Genomic DNA, 23,112 nt, shown 5'->3' on the forward strand with positions numbered 1-23,112 from the left:
TTGGCACAGCATCCCCAACCCCCATGGTCACATGATCAAAAATTAGGCCACTAGCTGTGTTTACGATGGTTGCATGTAATTGCTTCGGCTTCCCAGGAGTAAAGTCAATGGGAGAATGTAAATTCAACTGAACCAACCATGCGATTTACTTAACAACCGTAGCAAAAAAAAAAAGGGTTCTAAAACCGTGTGCTGCTTGCTTAACAAAACGCCTGTCCTAGCAATGGAAATTCTGGTCCTAATCTGGATTATACGTTGAGAACTACACTGCACTGCATTTCAGAGAAAAACTGAGGCTGATCTTCCACCTCGGGCTGTTCGTTTTTAGAGAGTTGTGTCTTCAGTGTCCATCGAGGCCCCGAAAAGCTTCTCTGCGATCATTTTGCCATCATATCGGGGCAGGTTGCCTCCAAAATCAGCCGGCAAGATATCCGCATCTATCTCTTGAAAGAAGGTGGCAAGTTCATCTCCGTGCACGAAGACCTGAGTAAGAAAGGAAAAGAGGGAAGGTGTGAACAGAAGAAAGCCGGGGTTCCTTTGGAGTTGCTTATTCTATTTTTAAAAATCTGGCCTAGCGATGGGAATTCTGGTCCGAATTGTGGTGATAAGCCGAAGGCTACCTGTACTATTGTGTGTCAGGCTGGGATGCCATTTCGGTCATTGTGCCTTCAGGCCTGCCATGTTTCCTAGTGTGGGAAACTGGGGGAGGGGGGGATTGGATGGAGCATGGGTGATGCGTAGTCATAATAACATTCCTTTCTCAGAAAGTCAAGGCCATCTTGCCCTGCACCTGGAGGGCTGGAACTGGGAGACCTCACCAGTTGGAACCATGCTGTAATTGGACCGTGTGATGGACTTGTGGGTGTTGGGCAGGGACTTGAACTTTCCTTTGGGTGGGGAAACCCTGGAAGCTTTCAGATTCGGGTTTCCCGAGATGTACCAATATGACATCTCTAATAAAATGTAACTTTGAGGAAATCCAAGCCTCAGAGTCTCCTTTTGTTGGGGGTGTTACTTGGAACTCTGACATTAACCCGACATTAACCTGACATTGTGCAGTCTTACAACTCACCCTTTCCAGAAGCTTGTTCTTCAGGAACGGTTTGACAACATTGTAGGTGGTGGTAAAATACCAAGGCTGGTGAATGAAATGAATGGCCTTGAATCGAGCTGGAAAGGAATCCTGGGAATTCCAAAGATAAACGTGAAAGCCAGAAAAATGGAAGGTGTCTTAAGCAAGATCTCATCTATCCAGAAACCAAGATCTCTTCTTAGCCCTGTTCACATAAGACCTCATCCACTAAACTAGTCAAATCTCCCCACTGATGATTCTGGCAGTGCACAGTCTCAGCAACTGGGTCAAAAAAGGAACAATTTGTGACTAGGAAGTCATCTCTATCCTCTCGTGTCCATTTTTAGATGGAAAAGTCTTATATTCGCTTCTCATCCAAGACGCTTCTTCAGCTCTGACGGAATCGTGGGGAATGGAAGGATAGGGCTGTCAGAGCTGAAGAAGCATCTTGGATGAGAAGTGAAACGTCTTCAAAAGAAAAAAATAAGGAAGTCCAGTTGCCACCTGAAAAAGCCCCTTGGAGACAACCATGATCTGGATTAGTGGTCACCAACTGGTGGACCAGGTATCACTGGTGGTCTGCGAGAAAACTTTGGTGGTCCGCAGAAAAATCATTTGCATTTTTTATATTGCACTAAATCAAACTACGGCCCCTGGGTTGGATGCGTGCAATGAACGTTTGTGTTACTGCAGAGAATCTCCCCCTTTGGGGTCTTTTTGTGTGGGTCAGAGGGGGGGGGCAGAAATTCCAATTTGGGGTCTGCTTCAGCCTCCTGCTGCGGGGCTTTGGGCAAAGGCTGGGGGGACGTGCCTCTGGTGGCGAAGAGCCAGAGGGCCTTGTTCCAGTGGGACTGCATCATGGCCTGGAACTGGCTGACCATCTCAGCCCACTGAACCTCCAGGTGCTAGTACCTGGCTTTGCACTCCCACAGTTCTTCCCTCTGCTTGGAAAGCCAATGCTCGTAGTCCTGAGTGAGGTGCTTCTGCTGAGCCTCCTTCTTGGTCAGATCCAATTTGAACTGAGCCAGCTGTTTTGCCAACTTTTTCTCATGGTGGCTGCTTAGCTCCAACAACTGCTTCCTGTTGGGGCCCTAAGGAGCCTGGGTGGGGAGGGGAGGAGTGGCTGGGAGGGGAGGGGTGAGTAGAGGCTGCCGAGGCACCCCTCAATGTGAGTGACATCGAGTTGGCCACGCCCACCCAGTCACATGACCACCTAGCCACGCGCACCCAGCCGGTCATTAGGCAGATCATATTAGTGGTTAGAAGTTAGTGGTTTCTGAGGTCTGACCCCTGATCTGGATTACTGAGAATCTACAGACCTGACCCAAAGGATTTCCTGGAGCCCCTTCATTAGATGGCAAAGAACGTTGCAGAAGTCCATTGACTTCAACCCTTCCCTATGGCTCCATTGTGTACCGCTATCCCATATATTCTAGCATGATTGTCTTAATTTAGGGCAATTTCCAGATGTTGTTCCATCTCTGCAGCTTGCCATGGCAATTAGGTCAGGCTCACCTGTAGCATGTCCACCATTTTTTTCAGTTCAGAAGGCTTGATGCCGTAGGCTTGCTGCATGGTGAAGCCCTTGAAGTTCTCAATGATACAGAAGCCGTTGATTTGAGTTTCCTCGTTCTCCAGCAGCTTCTCCAAGATCACGCAGTAGGCACGGAGGATCTGTAGTAAAACCATTGGAGAGTAGCAGCTCAGGCTCCAACACATTCATGGACCTTCCTCTACCACGTTGGCTTTGAAACACCAGCCATGGTGCTGCTAGTGATTCAAGTAAAGGAGTAATCATCATCAAAGAGGATAGGATTGGATTTGTGGGGTCCTTGGTGCTCTCTAAGCTTAGTTGTTTTCTTGCAGATGTTTCATTACCAGGCTAGATAACATTATCAGTGCTGATAGTGTTACCTAGTTTGGGTAATAAAACATCTGCAAGAAAAAAACCACCAAGGACCCCATGGCTCAATCTTGACCTACGAATATTCTCTTCTACCAATAGGATTGGATTTACACATCATCCAAAGACATAATGGAATTTGTTTGATTATGCATAGGCTTTATGAATCCAGCTGCCATAGTTTGGAAACCATGGTTCCTAGCATAGCACAATGTTTGAACTCCCAAACCAAACAAGTTTCCTTAAACAAACCATGATGCAAACTATTTGTGTCACTATAAAGACTTGACTTTCCAATAATGGTGGCTGCTTTTCCTGATTGAATGGAGGATAAAATCAGAGGCTGCAAGTTGTGATGATTACTATATGTGGGAAGGATTCCTTCATCAAAGTAACCATATTTGGTTTTAATGAAGTTTTAGCAGGCCACAATTAATTGAGTTATTATAATAAACTTAATCCACGAATTGGGATTTCCAAAGCACAGTTTGTTCAGTTCATCTAAAACTAAGTCCTAAATCAAAACTATTGGATGTGGGCTGCAAAATTCCAAATGATGGTGGGAAGAAGTACAGAAAGCATTAACTCTGTTTTAGGTTCTTTCAGATGTTTCTAGCCTAGAATGTGCTACTTCTACAAAAATAAGTAAACTATAGTGTACCTGCAGTGTGTGAACCCAGCTACTTAATTCTATTGCCGTCATAGTATAATTCTGAATACCAAATACTTGTGAATTGATTTTGCTTGTTCTGCTTCTGGGTTTCCTTCCAGTTGATTTCTGACTGGCTACAGAGATGCCTGACCCAGCTAGATATGACTTTGATCTGGTCCAGTAGAGATTCATGCCTATCAAAACTGATAAGACATCACGTGGCTTATTCCAAACAAAGCAATTTCATTCAATGTTCCCTAAGAGACAGTCTCCTGCCTTTTGACTGATGTAGATTTTCTCGTCCAAGTTAGAGAAGATTTCACTAAGTAAATTGGGCCTCTGGTGGCTCAGCAGACTAAGTCTGTCTGTTATTAACACAGCTGCTTGCAATTACTGCAGGTTCTAGTCCCACCAGGCCCAAGGTTGACTCAGCTTTCCATCCTTTATAAGGTAGGTAAAATGAGGACCCAGATTGTTGGGGGCAATAAAAGTTGACTTTATATATAATATACAAATGGATGAAGACTATTGCTTAACACAGTGTAAGCCACCCTGAGTCTTCGGAGAAGGGCGGGATATAAATTCAAATTAAAAAAAGTGAACTTAACATAGCAACCCCAACTAAGAAGAACAACATAAACAAAAATCATAGCAGGCAAGCTACATGGCATCTCCCTTCTCTGTTTGCAGTTTGCACCCAGATGTTCTCCATCCCAGATGCTGCCTTGCCCAAGATGAGAAATATCGGCAATTGCCATTGAGCCACATCTGGAGAGCTACAGCACTGCTTTAGGAGGCGCTATGATTGTTAAAGGCTTAGAAAAAGCTTACAAAAAGATGAACACCTTTACCAAACAAATACCAACCTCATCAAACGTGATCTCTTCATAATCCCAGTTCTCTATGTTGAACAGCAGTACCACCCGACCGTATTTATCCCTGTTGCACAAAATGCCAGGGTAGCCAGCCTCAATAGTACTCCGTACTGCCTCGGGCACCAGGTTTTCAAAGAGTTCTGGATACTGCTGACGGAAGTTGACGTAACCTGGAGTTAGGGATAGAGGCTCTAACAGTGCCACATTAGAGATGCTACACGAACCGACGGCTCAACGATCAAATTAAAACTTGATGTCTCCAAGGTGGAACTGGTGACAGAGGCAGGGTTTTTCCCAGTTAAGAGCAGTTAAGAGTGGCGACCAAGTAATATAACTTATCCCAGTTGGTTTCCAAATCGAATTCAAGGTTTTGGTTGTCACCTATGATGTTTTACGTGGCATCAGACCAAGTTATTTGCGGGATCGCCTGCCTTCCCACCTCCCACCTGCTCATCCCACCAGATCTAGCACGGAAGGCAGACTCCAGGTTCTGTCCATCAAACAACGCCATCTTGATATTGTCACATTCCACCACAGAGGAATTCCGTAACAGAGGAACGGGTTAATCAAGATGACAGAATTGGCAATGGTGGCCAGGTTAATGAATAGAATAGAATAGAATAGAATTTATTGGCCAAGTGTGATTGGACACACAAGGAATTTGTCTTGGTGCATATGCTCTCAGTGTACTCGTAATGGCCCTCGTAACAGAAAAAATCACTGAAAAAATTCATCCGTAATTGGAAGCCCTTTGTGGACTTTTTGAAGGAGGAAAAAAACACCAAAATTTGACATGTGGATTTGCTGATTGTTGAATTTTAAAAAGGGGAGAAATATTTTTTTTTTATTTCCCACTTTTTGTGGGGGGGAAATGGACATTTTATTATAGTCTTAAACTAAGAATTGAGTGTAAACGTTCTTTATTATCCTTGGTGTTTTCCTTTCCTTTACACATTTTCACACTTCTATCCCTATTCTCTTTTTATTCTTTACAATTTCCATTGATTGTTAATTTATGTTATTTTTTTATTTTTTTATTTATTTGTCAATCATATATAAGATAACAGGTAAAAGTATAAACATAATTTGGATACATGGAATCAGTAAGTAAAAAGGAATATTAGGACAGGGATGGTAGGCACCCAGGTGCGCTTATGCACGCCCCTTACAGACCTCTTAGGAATGGGGTGAGGTCAACAGTAGACAGTTTAACCTTAAAGTTTTGGGGGGTTGGGGAAGAAACCACAGAGTCAGGTAGTGCATTCCAGGCATTGACCACTCTGTTGCTGAAGTCATATTTTCTGCAATCAAGTTTGGAGCGGTTTACCTTGAGTTTGTATCTATTATTTATTCATGTATTCTTGTGGTTGAAGCTGAAGTAGTCATTGACAGGTAGGACATTGCGGTAGATAATTTTAGGTACTATGCTTAGGTCAGACTGAAGTTGGTATAGTTCTAAGTTGTCTAAGCCCAAAATTTGGAGTCTGGTGGCATAAGGTATTTTATTGCGAGCAGAGGAGTGGAGGACTCTTCTTGTAAAATATCTCTGGACTCGCTTGATTGTATTTATGTTCGATATGGAGTGCGGGTTCCAGACAGATGAGCTGTATTCAAGAATTGGTCTAGCAAATGTTTTGTATGCTCTAGTTAGTAGTACAATACTACCAGACAAGAAGCTATGCAAGCTTAGGTTAACAACTCTTAGTGCCTTTTTGGCAATGTTGTTACAGTGGGCTATGTGTATGGTTTGTAAATTGTAATAAAATTATTTGAAGAGGGGAAAACACGATGCCATCTTGTTGGAACCCCAGAGCTGCGCAATTATGTGACTGCATCTGCCTTATCAAACAGCATTTCCCAGAAATCCTGGTGGTCTTTTAGCTTTTCGTAAAGCTCAGAAGACCTGATTGTTCCTCCAGACTTTTGGCGCAGGCAGTTAGTTTAGCTCTGTTGGTGGTATGGTTTTCTTTTCGGGGTTGTTGTTTGAGTGTAAAATCATGAATGTATATTGTGATGCTTTTAATCTTTGTACACGCCTGTGAGCTGCAAAGGAAAGGAAAGAAATCCCTGTGGATTTGATTCTACTAGTTGCCGCCAACTTTAGGGTGCAGTGTTCATCTCTGTTTTAAGGGCCGTTGAGCCAGCGCTGTCCAAAGACATTTTCATGGTCATGTGGCCAGCGTGACATCACGGAGCACTGTTATACTCCCGCCAAAGTGGTACCTATTTATCTGCTCGCATTTGCATGCCTTCAAACTGCTAGATGGGCAGGAGCAAGGCGAGGACGGGAGCTCACCCCATCGCACAGCACTCGGGTTTCAAATATTGGCTTTCCTGCCAACAAGCCCAGCCTCTTACCCACTGAGCATCACACCACCCAAGCTATGAGCTGGACAGCTATCAAAATCGTTGAAATCAGTAAGTAAATAAACTTCAACCCCCAAAGAGTGATAGTTATGGAACTGTATGTCTTCAGGGAAGGGTCCAATGGAAGAATTCTCACCTTTAATCAAATCATAAGCTCTGCTGATATCAAACTTGCGGGCACGTATGAAACGCAAGAGGAAAGCTTCTTCCTTCCCCTGCATTTTCTCAGCAACTGCTTTGCAAATGTCGTCTCCATCTTTAGCTTTCTCCTGGATAAGCTCCTGAAGCTCTTTGATTGCTAATTCACGTTTCTCTGGGGTCTCGTTCAATTCATCTTTAGCCTAGGGATGAGAGGCAAAGATAATCTGACAGATAGACAATGAGTTGGAGGATTATACGGGAATCTCTAGATTTTCCTGGGAAAGTACAGGCAGTTCTCAACTTACAACCATGTGTTAGTGACTGTTCAAAGTTACAAGACACTGAAAAGTATGACTTATGGCCAGTCCTTGCACTTACAACAGTTGTAGCATCCCCATTTTGTCAAATGGGGATGTGGGCGCTTGGCAACCTGCAGGTATTTACAGTGGTTACAATGTCTCAAGGTCATGTGATCATCATTTGTGACCTTTCCAGCTGGCTTCCAACAAGCAAAGTCAATGGGGGAAGCAGGATTCACTTATTATTATTATTATTATCATCATCATCATCATCATCATCATCATCATCATCATCATCATCATATGGCATTGTTACACTAGCCAGGAGACAACAATACTATTGCAGAGAGTAGTAGTTTGGCTGCCAAGGGACAAGCTCTGTCGTAGGAAATGCTTGCACACTTCCCAAGGTGTGCCACAGGAGGGCGAGCTGGCTTTGCACCAGAAAGAAGGACAAGAGGCTCTTCCTACAGCATCGTCCAAGGCTCCTTCAGTTCCTGGAGCCATCACACAAACAGGCGCTGCAGCCGGGAAGGTTCAGAGCCAGCAGAAATCTGACTGCTCTCACAGAACACCAACTCGTCTCCCCACCAAAGTGGTACCTATTTACCTACTCACATAGAACATGCTTTCAAACCATTAGGTGGACAGAAGCTGAGGCGAGTGACGGGAGCAGTGCTAGGACTTGAACCGCTGGAGCAGAGACCATCTCCAGCATCATCAAGCCACTGAGCCAACACACCTCTAATTGGATTTACTCTATGTGTTGTGACCCAGGTTCCTGGACCCAGACTCCTGGACTCGGATGATTCAGAAAATGAGGGAGAAGACCTGGCAAGCCCTGCTTCTCTTGAGCCCTCTCCCTCCCTGGCACCCACTCAAAGGGAGGGGTCGGCAAGGCCTGATTCTCCCGGGCCTTCTTCTGATTTGGCAACGCCCCAAGAACAGTTTTGGAGGGACGCAAGGTTACGAAGGCTTGATCGGCGTGCGCAGCAGTGGAAGAGTTGGGACAAAGCCAAGTCATAATTGTCATGCAGTGACATCTGCAGAGACTATAAATAGGAGGCGGGACTTCCTGGTTTTTTGTCTCGGACAAAGCAATGAATTTGGGGCAAGCTAATTCATGGAGGGAAGAATATATTCGTGAGTAATTCTGGCCTTATCTATAATTTCCTCGTTATCTCCAGAAACTTGGCAGGCCCGTGGGTAGACGTGGCCAGGACATGTATCTATGTAAATAAAAGGAAAAAAGGAAGGCCTCTGACGGACTCTTTGCTGGGAGTATTGGGGAAGGAAACAGAACATTTTGTCCAAGACCTGACTAAAACATCTTCCACCAAAGATGGATCAGCAGCAGGTACAGCAGCAGTTAGAGCAGCTACGCGGCTAATCAACAGCTCCAGCAGCAAGTGGCTCACTTGGCAGGCCAACTTGCTGCCAGGAATGTGCCTGCAGCCCCCATCCTCCCACCTCCTCCTCGCCGCAAGTGCCCGATAACCGTGCGGATAAGTTTTCTGGGCAGCCTGAGATGTTCCCGACCTTCTTGGGACAGTGCCAGCTCTACATGGCTATGAGGCCAGAGGATTTCCCAGACGACCGGGCTAAGGTGGCCTTCGTGATTAACCTTCTTTCCGGCTCGGCTGCTCGATGGGCCACGCCCTCTTGCTCCAGGACAGCCCCTGCTGGCGGACCAACAGCGTTTTGGCAGCACCTCGCACCATGTATGAGGACCCGTTCAATGCTGACGGCAACCAGGCGCCTTAAGGAACTCCGTCAAGGGAAACGCCCCTGCAGGAGTACATCGCGAATTTCGTCTTTTGTGCCAGGACTCTGACTGGAATGATGCAGCGCTGGTGGGCCAGCGTTCAGGAGGGACTCTCAGAGGAATTGCAAGACGAGCTGGCCAGCGTGGAGGCGCCGGACCTCGACAACTTGGTGCCCTTTGTCTCCGCCTCGATGCCCGCCTGCAACGGCGACCGTCCCGTCGCACCCCGGGACCCTCCGTCGACATCTGCACCCCACTTCCTGCACCACCAGCACCCAGGGTCGCCCACGTTTTGTAACCGCTGCGGAAGAGCCCATGGAGTTGGGAGCGGCCAGACCTCGCCTAACAGCCCAGGAGCGGAACCGAGGCGCCAAGGGGATTGTGCCTGTACTGTGGGAGCCCGCCACCGCCGCTTCTTGCCCCAGAAAGCGGCGGGCACGCACGCCGTCCCCGAATCACAGCGTGACCAATCGAACGGAGCAGGCCCGACCTCGGGAAACCCTAGGTCGGGCACGTACTAAGCCCCACTGGACGCTATGGAAGTAGACTCTGGGCCCCTCGGCATCTGATTCTGGACACACGGATATGGTTGGGGAACCAGTCGGACGGGCTCCAGGCGCATGCGCTGGTGGACTCAGGGCCACAACAAACTTTATGGACCAGGCCTTTGTGACCCAGTTTGCGGTCCCGTGGTTCCGGTGGACCCTCCGATGCGGTAGAGACAATTGATGGGCGAGAACTGGTGTCCGCCCCATTAAATTCGCCACCCAGCCTTTGCGCCTGGCTATTGGGGACCATGAGGAGGCGATCCAGTTTTATGTCACGGCGGACCTTCATTTTCCCTTGGTCCTTGGGTTGGCCTGGCTTCGGACCCACGATCCTCAGGTGGCCTGGTCGCGAACGCCATCTCTTTCCCGAGTCTGCAGTGCGTCGATCACATCCGCCACACCTGTGCCGGCCAGAACGTCCCCACCGCTGCCATCACCTTGCCTCCTGAGCTGACGGACTTCGCCCGGCGTGTTCAGCGAGAAGGAGGCGGACCGACTACCCGCATCGGCCCTACGATTGCCCGTGGACCTTCTGCCCAACGCACCACTGCCTGTGGGACGCCTGTATTCCATGTCGGAGCCCGAGTTGGCCGCCTCAGGGACTTCCTGGACAAAAACCTGGCCCGAGGGTTCATCCGCCTTCAAAGTCCCTCTCGGCCCCGGTCCTCTTTGTGAAGAAGAAGACAGGGGACTTGCGCCTATGCTGTGATTACCGCCGCCAAACGCCATTACGGTGCGGAATCGCTACCCCTGCCGCCATCCCGGAGCTACTGGAAAGGTTGCGGAGGCCACGATCTTCACCAAGCTCGATCTCCGGGGCCTACAACCTGGTGCGGATACGAGAAGGAGACGAATGGAAGACGGCATTCGGCACCCGATACGGACACTACGAATACACTGTCATGCCATTTGGGTTGACCAATGCTCCGCCGTTTTCAGCACTTCATGAACGACGTGTTCCGAGACATGTTGGATCGGTTCGTGGTTATCTACCTCGACGACATCCTGATTTACTCCCGGTCCAGGAAAGCCACCTTCGACACGCCAGTCTGGTTCTGCAACGCTATGGAGCAACAACTCAATGCGAAACTGGAGAAATGCGTCTTCTTCCGGACTTCCATAGAATTCCTCGGCATATCATCTCGCCCGAGGGCATAGCCATGGACCCATGTAAAGTAGAAGCTTTGTGTAGCTGGGAAGCCCTCGTCGGGTGAAGGATGTTCAGCGCCTACTGGGCTTCGCCAACTACTACCGGACCTTCATCCCGGGCTTCGCCACACTGACAGCTCCACTTACCCAGCTCCTCAGGAAGAAGGTTGCATTCGGTGGGGTCCCCGCAGCAAGAAGCATTCACAGCCCTCAAGAAAGCCTTCGTCACGGAACCCGTCCTGAGGCATCCCGACCCGCTCCGGCCTTTTGTGGTGGAAACGACGCGTCAATGTGGCTCTGGGGCGGTGCTGCTACAGGCTCCGGCGAATGGCGGCACACTTTTTCCCTCGCTTACTACTCCGGAAACTCAACCCTTCCGAGCGCAACTACACTATCTGGGAAAAGAGTTGCTGGCTATCAAGGCTGCATTCGAGGCTTGGCGACACCATCTGGAGGGCCCGACATCAGGTGGAGGTCGAGCGGACCATCGGAATCTCGAGCACCTCACCACAGCTCGGAAGTTGAACCAGCGGCAGATCCGGTGGTCGTTGTTTTTTGCCCGGTTCAACTTCCGCGTGACCTACATTCCCAGCGGTCACAACCGGAGGGCGGATGCCCTGTCCCGCAAGCCAGAGTACCTCTGCGCCAAGGACCCCCTTCCTCCACGGACAGTGCTGCCGGCAGAAGCCTTGGCCGCAGCACGGGAGCCAGTGGACTTGCGGGCCCAGGTGCGAGAGGCGCAGCGCCAGGACGCCTGGTCGCAGCAAAGGAGAGCGGAGGTGGGCCCCACGTCTCCTTGGACCTTGGAGGAGGACTACAAACGGTCCGCCGACCGCTCCCGACGGGCAACGCCCCCGCTGGCAGTTGGAGACCGGGTGTGGCTCTCCACCAAACACCTCCCGTCCGACCGCCCGGTAAAGAAGTTGGACCACCGATTCATCGGCCCGTTCCCTGTCGAGGCAGTCATCAACCCGGTAGCCTACCGACTGACCCTGCCACGATCCATGCGGATCCACCCCGTTTTTCACCGGTCCCTTCTGGTTCCTGAGGCCACACCGAGTCCCCTTCGGTGCCCAACAGCACCCGTCACTGTCGCTGAGGACGGATCTGAGGAATACGAAGTCCACAGCGTACGAGACTCTCGCTGGCTAAAGGGTCGTTTCCAATATTTGATCGCGTGGAAGGGATACGGGACTGATTTCTCCTGGGTAAATGCCTCCGACGTTCATGCCCCTGACCTGGTGCAGGCCTTCCATGAGCAGAACCCAGCCCGACCGCATCCCGATCGTCAGCCCCGGGGGAAGGGCCCTGCGGTGAGGGATAGTGTTGTGACCCAGGTTCCTGGACCCAGACTCCTGGACTCGGATGATTCAGAAAATGAGGGAGAAGACCTGGCAAGCCCTGCTTCTCTTGAGCCCTCTCCCTCCCTGGCACCCACTCAAAGGGAGGGGTCGGCAAGGCCTGATTCTCCCGGGCCTTCTTCTGATTTGGCAACGCCCCAAGAACAGTTTTGGAGGGACGCAAGGTTACGAAGGCTTGATCGGCGTGCGCAGCAGCGGAAGAGTTGGGACAAAGCCAAGTCATAATTGTCATGCAGTGACATCTGCAGAGACTATAAATAGGAGGCGGGACTTCCTGGTTTTTTGTCTCGGACAAAGCAATGAATTTGGGGCAAGCTAATTCATGGAGGGAAGAATATATTCGTGAGTAATTCTGGCCTTATCTATAATTTCCTCGTTATCTCCAGAAACTTGGCAGGCCCGTGGGTAGACGTGGCCAGGACATGTATCTATGTAAATAAAAGGAAAAAAAAAAGGAAGGCCTCTGACGGACTCTTTGCTGGGAGTATTGGGGGAAGGGAAACAGAACACTATGAGTAAAACTTAACAATTGCAGTGGTTTCTTTAACAACTGGCAGAAAAGGCTGAAAAATCAGGCACCGCTCACTTTCTTAGCAATGGCCATTCAGGTCTCAATTGTAGTTTTAAGTCCAGGACTGCCTGGAGTCCTTTTGTCATTAATTGAAGGAACCCTTTCTAGCAAAAAATACGTCCCCGCTCCAATTTTTTTTTTATTTTATTTTTTGGTACACAACCTGAAATCTGGATTCAGAATCAGACTCCTTCCTAAAGTGGAAACCAAATTATAACTGTTATTTATATGTAACAAGGAATATTTTTAAACACATGGGGAATTATCCTTTAAAAGTAATGGTCCATACCAAGAGTAGTTGTGAATCAAACCAACATTTTGAACTAAAGTGAACTAACATCCAAGTAGAGTCAACAGTGTCAGTTGGGAGCTTACAATACAGTATTGTAGTTAACATTGCCCTATTCTTTTGGCGTTTGGTGCCATCCAGTGGCTGACAGGGAAAGTTTGAAGGCAAACAAGGTCCAGGCAGAAGAACCTGGCTGCAAGTTTTGAAGCCACATCATGGCAGAGTTTGGACAAAACTCAGAAGCACTTTTTCATGCAGCTGTTGATAAAAATATGATTGCCAAACTCCGATGATGGATATGGCAGGAGGAGGAGGAGGAAGCGAAAGAAGAAGAGGAGGGGGAGAAGAAGAAGAGGGGGAGGAGGAGGAGGAGGAGGAGAGGAGGAGGAGAAGAGGAGGAGAAGAAGAAGAGAAGGAGGAGGAGGAGAAGAGGAAGAGGAAGGAGGAGGAGGAGGAGGAGGAGGAGGAGGAGGAGGAGGAGGAGGAGGAGGAGGAGGAGGAGATTATACTTCCCTCTAACACCTAGGCTGGTCTTAACATTACAGGATTTTAGGATTAGGTGGCCATGGCTGTGAAGTAAATGGTTACAGCTCTTAAAATGAATAAGGCGATCAATGTTAGGTAGCTGAACCTAGATTAAAAGGTCTGAGTGACATGCAAAATAGCGCAAGGAACTTGCAGCCAAATATATATTTACAATCCTCGCTAAAGCAGGACATCTGATCAGGATAAAAACGAGTGGCAATGCCAGCTGGCCAACGGATCTGGGCTAAGTGTTTTTTTTGCCCATCTTCCGCATCTGCAAATGGTCCTTGAGTTCCTTGCTTCTGTCGTTCTCCCCAATTTCTCCATGATGCTCACCTTCTGCAGGGTATGTGCGGGGATCTTCTCATGCTTCCCAAACACAGGACCATGGTCGCTGGTGCTCAGTCGCTCGAGTTTAGTCCGCAAAGCCTGCTCCTCTTCCGAAACAGGCCTGAAGGTGCCAGTCTGGGAATGAAATTGCAAGATGAAGATCGCATCTGCCTTGACCATGCAAAGCCTCAGTCAACAATTTGAGACATTGCAAAGGGAGGAAAGATTCAGGCTAGCAACAGCAGTGGTTGGGAATCCTTTCGGCTGCAAGTTCAAGCAGCGCTAAACTGCACAACTGCATTTTAGCCTGCTTTAATGGAGGCGATTCATGCTTTCGTTTTGGGTATGGAGACACCTTGCCTATATTAGCATATATTTCCCCATATTTAAGCTACTGAACCATAATTCAGTTCATCTGGCCTGATTTGCTGGATTTACATAACATTGGGAACAGGAAAATAGTTGGAACATAGACTAACCGAGTTGGAAGGAACCTTGGAGGTCTTCTACTCTAACCCGCTCAGATTCATTTCGATATGAGATGTGCGGCAAATAAATTTAGTAAATAAATAAACCCCCTGTCCAGGTAGGAGACCCTACGCCATTCTGGACAGGTGGCCACCTAGTCTCTTCTTGAAAACCTCATGTGACGATGCACCTACAACTACACAGATTGGACTTGAGGAACATGCCAGACAGAACTGGGGTTTGATGTTTTGGGGTTTAGCGTGGTCTCTGCTGAAGAGAAGGTTTGAATCTGGCATGTTTTCCAACAGTTATCCCCAGTGAGAACTTGAGAATGGGAAAAAGGAAGGGAGTTAAAACTCACCATTGCTGTCATCTTTGCACTCCAATCTAGCCCCTGGGAGAAAGAAAAGGAGACAGAAAACAATAGGTGAACCCTGTTAGCAAAGTCTGAGATTACACAAGTTTTATCTAACGATGACTGAATAGATTAACCACGCTTAACAGAGTTGGAAGAGACTTTCTAGTCCAACCCTCTGCTCAAGCAGGAAACCTTATACCAGTGATGGCGAACCTTTTCGATACCGAGTGCCGAAAAGGTCATGTGGAAATATCGTGCACATGCACTCCGGAAAAGCCAAACTTCCGGGTTCTAGAGTGCATGCGTGCCCAAAGATCAGCTGACCGCTGCGCATGCACACAGGCCAGTTTTCAGCACTGCTTCATGCGCAAAGGGATCGCGCTCTGGAAAAGTGGAACTTCTAGGTTCTGGCGCACATGCGCGCATGACAGTTGGCTGGTGCACATGTGCACACCGGTTTTTGGCACTGCAGCGTGCGTGAAGGACAGCAGATCATTGCGCACGCATGCGCACTAGAAACCCAGGTAAGGCCGCGTGTGCCGGGTGACATGGCTTCACGTGCCACTTTGGGCATGCATACCATAGGTTCGCCATTACAGCCCTATACCATACTGGACAAATGGCTGTCCAGTATCTTCTTAAAAACCTCCAGTGATGGAGCACCAGGGATGAAATGCTAGCGGTTCACTCCAGTTCGGGCAAACTGGTAGTGATAATAACTACTGGTTCGGGCAAACCGGCAGTTTAAAAAGCTACTGGTTCCTCTGAACCGGTATTTCCGATGATCAGCTATGCCATGGGATTTAGCTTTGCTATAAAGCAGGAAATCCTGTCAAAATCAATCTCCTGGCACTGGGCAGAGTTAGTATGCAATACTGCATTCTAACCACTGCGCCACCAGAGTTCCTAATGAGTTGCTGAAATTTACTTTTTTATATGCATTCACCTGTCCAATCCTGATGCTTTCTGGATAGCTTGGCCTTGCACATCCATCAGAAGCTGGACCCAATGGGATGCCAGCTTACCTGGATGGCACTGAAAGACTTTGGTCATTCATTCCTTGAATTTTAGCACAAAATTGGGAAAACAGCACTGACTTCAATTTGTAATCCTTCATTTTCCTTGTGGGTTCTTTCCCCCTCATTTCCCCCCCTCCATTAATTATTGTATCTAAAGTCTATTGAGGTAGAAAAATATAAAAGAGCTGCATTAAGATAACAGAATGTCAGCCCAGCAATTTTCATCCCTAGGTGTCTCATCAGTTCATCAGTAGCATTCAAAGGATCTGACTTAGGGAGTTCCCAGATCTTGATTTCCAAGGATCAGGATCAGTGGTGGGATTCAGCCAGTTCGCACCACTTCGAGAGAACCGGTTGTTAACTTTCTGAGCAGTTTGGCAAACTGGTTGTTGGAAGAAATCATTAGGGCAAAGAACCAGTTGTTAAATTACTTGAATCCCACCACTGATCAGGATGATCACTAGATGGCAGCAAAGAGAGACAGAGAATTGCAACTCTTGGCTACCATCCAGGGGTTGCCTGGATTCTTGCAGACCCTATCTGGCATCTTACTGTACTTCTACAAATTCCCAATGAGAACTCGGGAAGCTCAAACTGCCCAGGGAGCTGTTGATTCCAGTTCTACAGAAAAATTATTGAGTCTGTCATCTGCACCTCCATAACTGGTTTGGTTCTACAAACCCAACAAGACGGACACAGACTTCAGAGGATAATTAGAACTGCAGAAAAAACAATTACTACCAAACTGCCTTCCATTGAGGATGTGTATACTGCGCAAGTCAAAAAGAGGGCTGTGAAAATATCTACAGACCCCTCGCATCCTGGACATAAATTGTTTCAACTCAATTTATGTCCTCAAAAAGACACTATAGGACACTACATACCAAAACAACTAGACACAAGGACAGTTTTTTCCCCGAATGCCATCATTCTGCTAAACAAATAATTCCTGTCAAACAATTCACTAAGTCTGCATTACTCTTACTATTAATCTTCTCATCGTTCCTATCACCCATCTCCTACTACTTATGACTGTATGACTGTAACTTTGTTGGTTGTATCCTTACAATTTATATTGATTTTTCTTAGTATGATTCGATTGCTTATTTGTACCCTATGACTATCATTAAGTGTTGTACCTTATGATTCTTTACGAATGTAAAGAAAGAATTTCTTTTCTTTTATGTACAATGAGAGCCTATGCACCAAGACAAATTCCTTGTGTGTCCAGTCACACTTGGCCAATAAAGAATTCTATTCTATTCTATTCTATTCTATTCTATTCTATTCTATTCTATTCTATTCTATTCTATTCTATTCTATTCTATTCTATATGAACCATTCTATGTCCTAGAAAAGTGCTTTATCGTGGAAGAGCTACAAGCAAGACAATGTTCAGATAAAAGCAATTTTAGTCTGAGGGAGAAATATAATTTGAGAAAGCAGTTGAGACTTGACTCTCCTTATTGCTCATGAAGATAAAGGGAGGGAGAGGGGAAGTCTTCAGATTTGCAAGATTCTGTTATTATACCCTTATTATTAAAAAATCAGCATGCATAACTCTGGCTTTCTAGTCTACCTTGAAGCTGACATCAAGTGTGAAAAATACAGAACGTCTCTCTACTTACTCAAGTTTTTATCTCCCTCTGCCTAACTAGTTGTTTCAACTTTTGTGTTTGTCCCCATAATACGATAAATAATAATAATCCCTCGAGGGTGAATGTTGCAATACCCAGAGACAGCGGAGTAGAAGAAAAAGAATGGGATGAAAATCACAAAATACAAAGACCTACAAATAAAAATAGAATGACAGTAGCAAAAGAAAGCAAAGATAGTACCAGTGGTAATAGGAGCCTGGGATGCAATCTCAATCAAAACACCATCGGCATTGACAAAATCTCCATCAATCAATTGCAAAAGGCAGCCCCACTTGGAACAGCTTACATCCTGCGATGATCTCTTTAACACCATCAAACAACATCTGCCAAGTCCTTGAGAAAGATTTGTTCATTGGCTGGATAAAAATTCCAAATCCAGTTTGAACATCTGGCTGACTATGAACCATAATAATGGAACATTAATGGAACACTGTTTGGATCTGCACATATACTATGTTGATATATTACTGCATCCTGGGTTCCTGGGAAGAACATGACAACAACATCAGCTATAGAATTGGGCGTTGTGGTTTCACATTGGATAGAATAGAATAGAATAGAATAGAATAGAATAGAATAGAATAGAATAGAATAGAATAGAATAGAATAGAATAGAATAGAAGTTGGAAGGGACCTTGTAGGTCATCTAGTCCAACTCCCCACCCAAGCAGGATACCCTACATCTTTTTTGGTAGAAGGCAGCCCAGTCTCTTCTTGAAAGCTTCCAGTGATGAAGCTCCCACAACTTCTGAAGGCCAGCTGTTCCACTGGTTGATTGTTCTCACTGTCAGAAAATTTCTCCTTATTTCCAGGTTGAATCTCTCCTTGATCAGTTTCCATCCATTATTATTCCTTGTCTGGCCTTCAGGAGCTTTGGAAAATAGGTTGACCCCCTCCTCTCTGTGGCAGCCCCTCAAATATCGGAAGACTGCTATCATGTCTCCCCTGGTCCTTCTCTCGCCTAGACTAGCCATGCCCAGTTCTTGTAACTGTTCATCGTATATTTTAGCCTCCAGTCCCCTAATCATCTTGGTTGTTCTTCTCGTCATTGGAATATAGACATGCTAGCCTTGAGCTCCATCACCGCTCCTATTCTTTAAAAAAAAAAAATCAGTAAAGCTATGGCATCTTTGGTTGCAGAAACAGAACCAATGCTGGCAGCGTTGCAAAACTTCAATCAATAAAATACTCACAAAGGATGCTAAGATACTCGAGGAAGATTTCTGTGGGGAATCCTTGAAGCCAAGAGTGAGGAACTCTGACACCGGCAGGCTGCAGAGAACTGCAGTAGGACTGGAGAGGATCAAAGAAAACTCCTGACAAACATCCTGCTGGGTTGTGTTAGGCCGTCCCAGGGCATTGCTCAGGAGGGCTTCATAATGAGGTCAACCCAAAAGCAGGGAAGGGATTCCCATGGAAGGAAAGTACAAAAGGCAAATGAGGGGATGGGACAAAGGCAACACAGCAGCCAAGGAGATTTGGCTCAGAGAAATGCATAATGGGGACGTTGATGGGATTCTGGGGCCGATTAACCATGCATAAAAGCTTCTTATTGTAGAACTGGGCCAGACTCATTAGTGTAACATGGAGGGAGAATGAAGAATTCATGAGAATGTTGAAAGTGAGATAAAAGGCAGAGACTGCAACTCCATCAAAGGAGGAAGAGCAGCTTCCTGGCGAATTTAGATATTTTGCATATGTGAAGTCCTGTTGTGGTCTGCCAGCAGCCTGCGGAGCTGGCAGCGGAGTCGGACAGTGAGGAGGCTGGGGAGGGCAATGGGTCAGTCCTGGAGTCAGGGGAAGGCCCGGACGAGGGCTCTGTGTCGGAGGCAGAGGTGGGGCCAGGGCCATCGGGGAGTGATGCACGGACTCCGGAGCGTCCAGAGGCAGACAGCAGAGAGGCAGAGGAACAGGAGGAGCCTGTTCCTAGGGCACAGATGCAAAGAGCTGCCAGAAGGCAAAAGTAGCTAAAGCAAAAAGGATGACTCGGGAGTAAGGCCAGGAGATGATTCGCCCCTCCCATAAGGCTTAAAAGAGCAGCAACAGCTCTTGGGCTCTTTGTAGGAAAGCAACGTTGCTGCAATTGTTTCTTATTTCCTGTTTCTTAACTTCATGAGGTTCTTGCCAAGACAAGCCTTTGGCAGGGTGCCAAAGAAGAAAAAGGTTTGTGATAAGGTGGAAGGACTTTTTCTGAAGGACTTTGTTTTGGAATTAATTTGGACTAAGCTGAGAATGAAGTAATTCTCAGCTGTTCTAATAAAATACGTTTGTTTAGGACTGATTGTGCCTGGTAATAACTACTTGGGCCTAAGTCACAATAGGTCCATATTCTCTTCCTGCCATGTCTGTCTCTGTATTTATGTGTCTGAATCCTCTGTCAGGGATACAGGACATACGGAAAAAGGGACGTGGTGGTTCAGTGGCTAAGATGTTGAGCTTGTTGATCAAAAGGTCAGCAGTTCAGCAGTTCAAATCCCTAGTGTCATGTAATGGGGTGAGCTCCCGTTACTTGTCCCAGCTTCTGCCAACCTAGCAGTTCGAAAGCACGTAAAAAATGCATGTAGAAAAATAAGGACCATCTTTGGTGGGAAAGTAACAGCTTTCTGTGCGCCTTCAGTGTTTAGTCATGCTGACCACATGACCATGGAGACATCTTCGGACAGCGCTGGCTCTTTGGCTTTGAAATGGAGATGAACACCGCCCCCTAGAGTCGGGAACAACTAACACATATGTGCAAGGGGAACCTTTACCTTTACCTTTTATCCTCTGTCAGCACAGGGATGCCGGTTCTCTTTATATCATTAAATGCATCACTGCTTCTTCCCACCGTTCCTTTACTTAAAGAGGCTCTTATGTTTCTGAAGTTGAATGTTTGCTGACATAAATGACTTCCCTGCCCTGAGAACTGTTGGCTCCCAGCTCATGGCTCACACTTTGGTTGATGTCTCAGTGCATGAGGTCAATCCAACCAGACCTTCCACACCAATTATGAGCAATTGTTCTCTCATTCGACTTGAGCCCTTCCTGGAAGCATCTGGTGGGATTTGGGACATGACTCTCTTTACTTGATCCAGGAGGGTTCTTCCTAAGTCTTTATGTACTTGTCAGTCCATTCTATGTAAACGGGGCAGAGGCTCAAGGGCTACAGTTAGTCTTCAACTTATGAGGTTCAGTTATGACAACCTTGGAAAAGTGACTTATGAACCATGCTTGCAGTTATGACCATTGTACCACCCCTTACAGTCATGTGATCGCAATTTGGGTACTTGGTTCCCATTTAGGACAGTGGCAGTGTCTTGTGAACAAATGATCATGATTTGCAACCTTCCTGGACGGCTTCGGAAAAACAGTTGATTGGGGAAGCTTCATGACAGAGGTGGGTTTCAGCAGGTTCTGACCAGTTCTGGAGAACCGGTAGCAGAAATTTTGAGTAGTTTGGAGAACGGGTAGTAAAAATTCTGACTGGCCCCACCCCCATCTATTCTCTGCCTCCTGAATCCCAGCTGATTGGGAGGGAATGGGAATTTTACAGCATCCTTCCCCTAGATTGGGGTGGGAATGGAGATTTTACAGTATCCTTCCCCTGCCACGCCTACCAAGCCACACCCTCAGAACCAGTAGTAGAAAATTTTGAAACCCACCACTGCTTCATGATTCACCGAACAACTGCATGCTTCACTCAATGATCATGGTAAACATGGTCGTAAAATCACTCCCAATTGTAGTCATAAATTGAGGATTCCTGTTATGTATTCATGTTTGTACCTTTAAATATTTGAGCGGGAAATCAGCACGTTGCTGATTGGTCGAAGCCTCCAGCAGAACTGTATAAAAGGAGAGGTTTTCCCCCCAGCCGGCTGCTGGGTTCACCCTATATTAAAGAGCTGTTGTCACTACCCTGGTCTCCAGCCTCGTTACTTCCAGAACTTAACATTGGCGACGAAGGTGGGATCTCGAGGCTGAGGAGAACCAGAACCGAGCTGAAGCACGATAGACCCGAACCCAGCAAACCCAGGGCAGAAAAGCGGAGATGGCCAGTTACACTCCGCCCGCACCGTTTGACCCGGCTAAAGAGAAATGGGGAACGTATATGACCCGTTTCGAAAGCTTTCTAGAAGCCAACGAACTGCACGGAGTTCCAGATAACCGAAAGAGGGCTTATTTCCTAAGCCACTGTGGTCCGGAGGTCATCGATATCGCGGAAGCCCTGGCAGAGCCAACACCGTTGCAGTCGGTGTCATGGCCAACGTTGCAGACTTTGCTAAAAAATCACTTCGCACCAACGCCGTCCAAATACGTGCGGCGGTTTGAATTCGGAGAGCGAAGGCAGATGGAGGGCGAATCCATCGGTGACTACATGGCCGCCCTAAGAAAAGCGTCCAAGGACTGCGGATACCGCGACTTAGACGAGGTGCTCCTCGAGCAACTCATCCGAGGGGTCAAAGATATCCGTTTGCGACGACGGCTGCTAGCAAAGAGCAACCTCACACTGGCCAACGCTCTGGACGAAGCCAGAGCACATGAAATGTCCACCCAAGCGGCAGAGACACTGCAGAAGCCGGTCCCACAAAAGGCGAGCGCAAAGGCAACTCCGGTGCACCAGGAGGAGGTTCAGACCGAATCCGACGGGGAAGACGAGGAAGGGGTCTGCCGCACCGAGAAACGCGACAAAGGGGACCGAGACGAATGCGGAAGCTGCGGGGGTCAACACCAGCGCCAACGCTGCAAGTTTAAAGACGCGACATGTCGGCGGTGTGGGAAGAAAGGGCACCTAGCTCAAGTTTGTCGAGCGGCCCAACCTTCCCGCCGAAAATTCAAATCGGCCAATCAGAGCGCGGAATCGGCAAGGCGGCCCGCGATTGGCTCAAACAAAAAAGGCGCGGATTCCAACCAAACAACTGTGGTCATAGGCCGCGCCTCGACCAAAGTGGAGAAGAAGATCTTCACCAAGCCAAAAATAGAGGGAGTACGGTGCCGGCTTGAAGTAGACACGGGATCAGCGATCACCATCATGTCCTGGGACACTTTGGCGAAGTCGCTGCCGTCCGTCGCAAAGCGCCACCTGCAAGCACAACGGCTACGAGTACACGACTACCAGGGGAATCGCATCCCTGTTCGAGGGACCACCTCCGTCCGAGTCGAGTACGGTCCACATAAAAAGACCCTGCCCATCACGATCGTCGAAGGAACTCTGCCCAGCCTGTTGGGACTAGACTGGTTTCGTGCCCTGGGCATGGGAGTGACTGGCATCTACAGAAGTGACTGCAACCTGAAAGACATTCTCTTTAACGAGTTCGAAGATGTCTTCAAGGACTGCCTGGGCAAGTACAAAGGGACCCCTATTTCCTTCAACTTAGATCCCCAGGTAGCCCCCATTAGGCTTAAGGCGAGGAGAGTCCTTTGCCCTAAAACCAAAATCGATAAGGAGCTGGACAAGCTCATAAATCAGGGGATTTTGGTGCCAGTCGATCACGCAAAGTGGGAGACGCCAATCGTCACCCCCATAAAACCGGACGGGTCAATTAGAATTTGCGCTGACTACAAGGCGACGCTTAACAAAGCCTTACAGAAAAGCGCTTACCGGTTCCGTGGTGCAACACTTATTGCTCTCTTTGGGGCAAGGGCAAGTCTTTGCAAAGTTAGACTTGCCCCAAGCCTACCAACACCTCCCAGTAGACGCCCGCACAGCCGAAGCCCAAACGATTGTGACGCACAGGGGGGCCTTCAAGTGCACCCGATTGCAATTTGGGGTCAGTGTGGCA

General features: G+C 47.7%; 1 protein-coding gene across 1 annotated transcript; it reads right to left on the bottom strand.

Moving 5' to 3' along the window:
* Nucleotides 1-324: 324 nt before the first annotated feature.
* RLBP1 (retinaldehyde binding protein 1) lies at nt 325-14,056 on the bottom strand. Its single transcript, XM_058156286.1, has 7 exons — nt 14,045-14,056; nt 13,854-13,982; nt 7,006-7,210; nt 4,494-4,672; nt 2,588-2,746; nt 1,073-1,183; nt 325-483 (listed from the first exon to the last, which is right to left on the bottom strand). The coding sequence occupies exons 1-7, from the start codon at nt 14,054-14,056 to the stop codon at nt 325-327; spliced, it is 954 nt and encodes a 317-aa protein (XP_058012269.1).
* Between the last annotated feature and the right edge of the window lie 9,056 nt (nt 14,057-23,112).

Source organism: Ahaetulla prasina, chromosome 13 (genome assembly GCF_028640845.1).
Source record: "Ahaetulla prasina isolate Xishuangbanna chromosome 13, ASM2864084v1, whole genome shotgun sequence".
In the NCBI taxonomy this organism is placed as follows: Eukaryota; Metazoa; Chordata; class Lepidosauria; order Squamata; family Colubridae; genus Ahaetulla; species Ahaetulla prasina.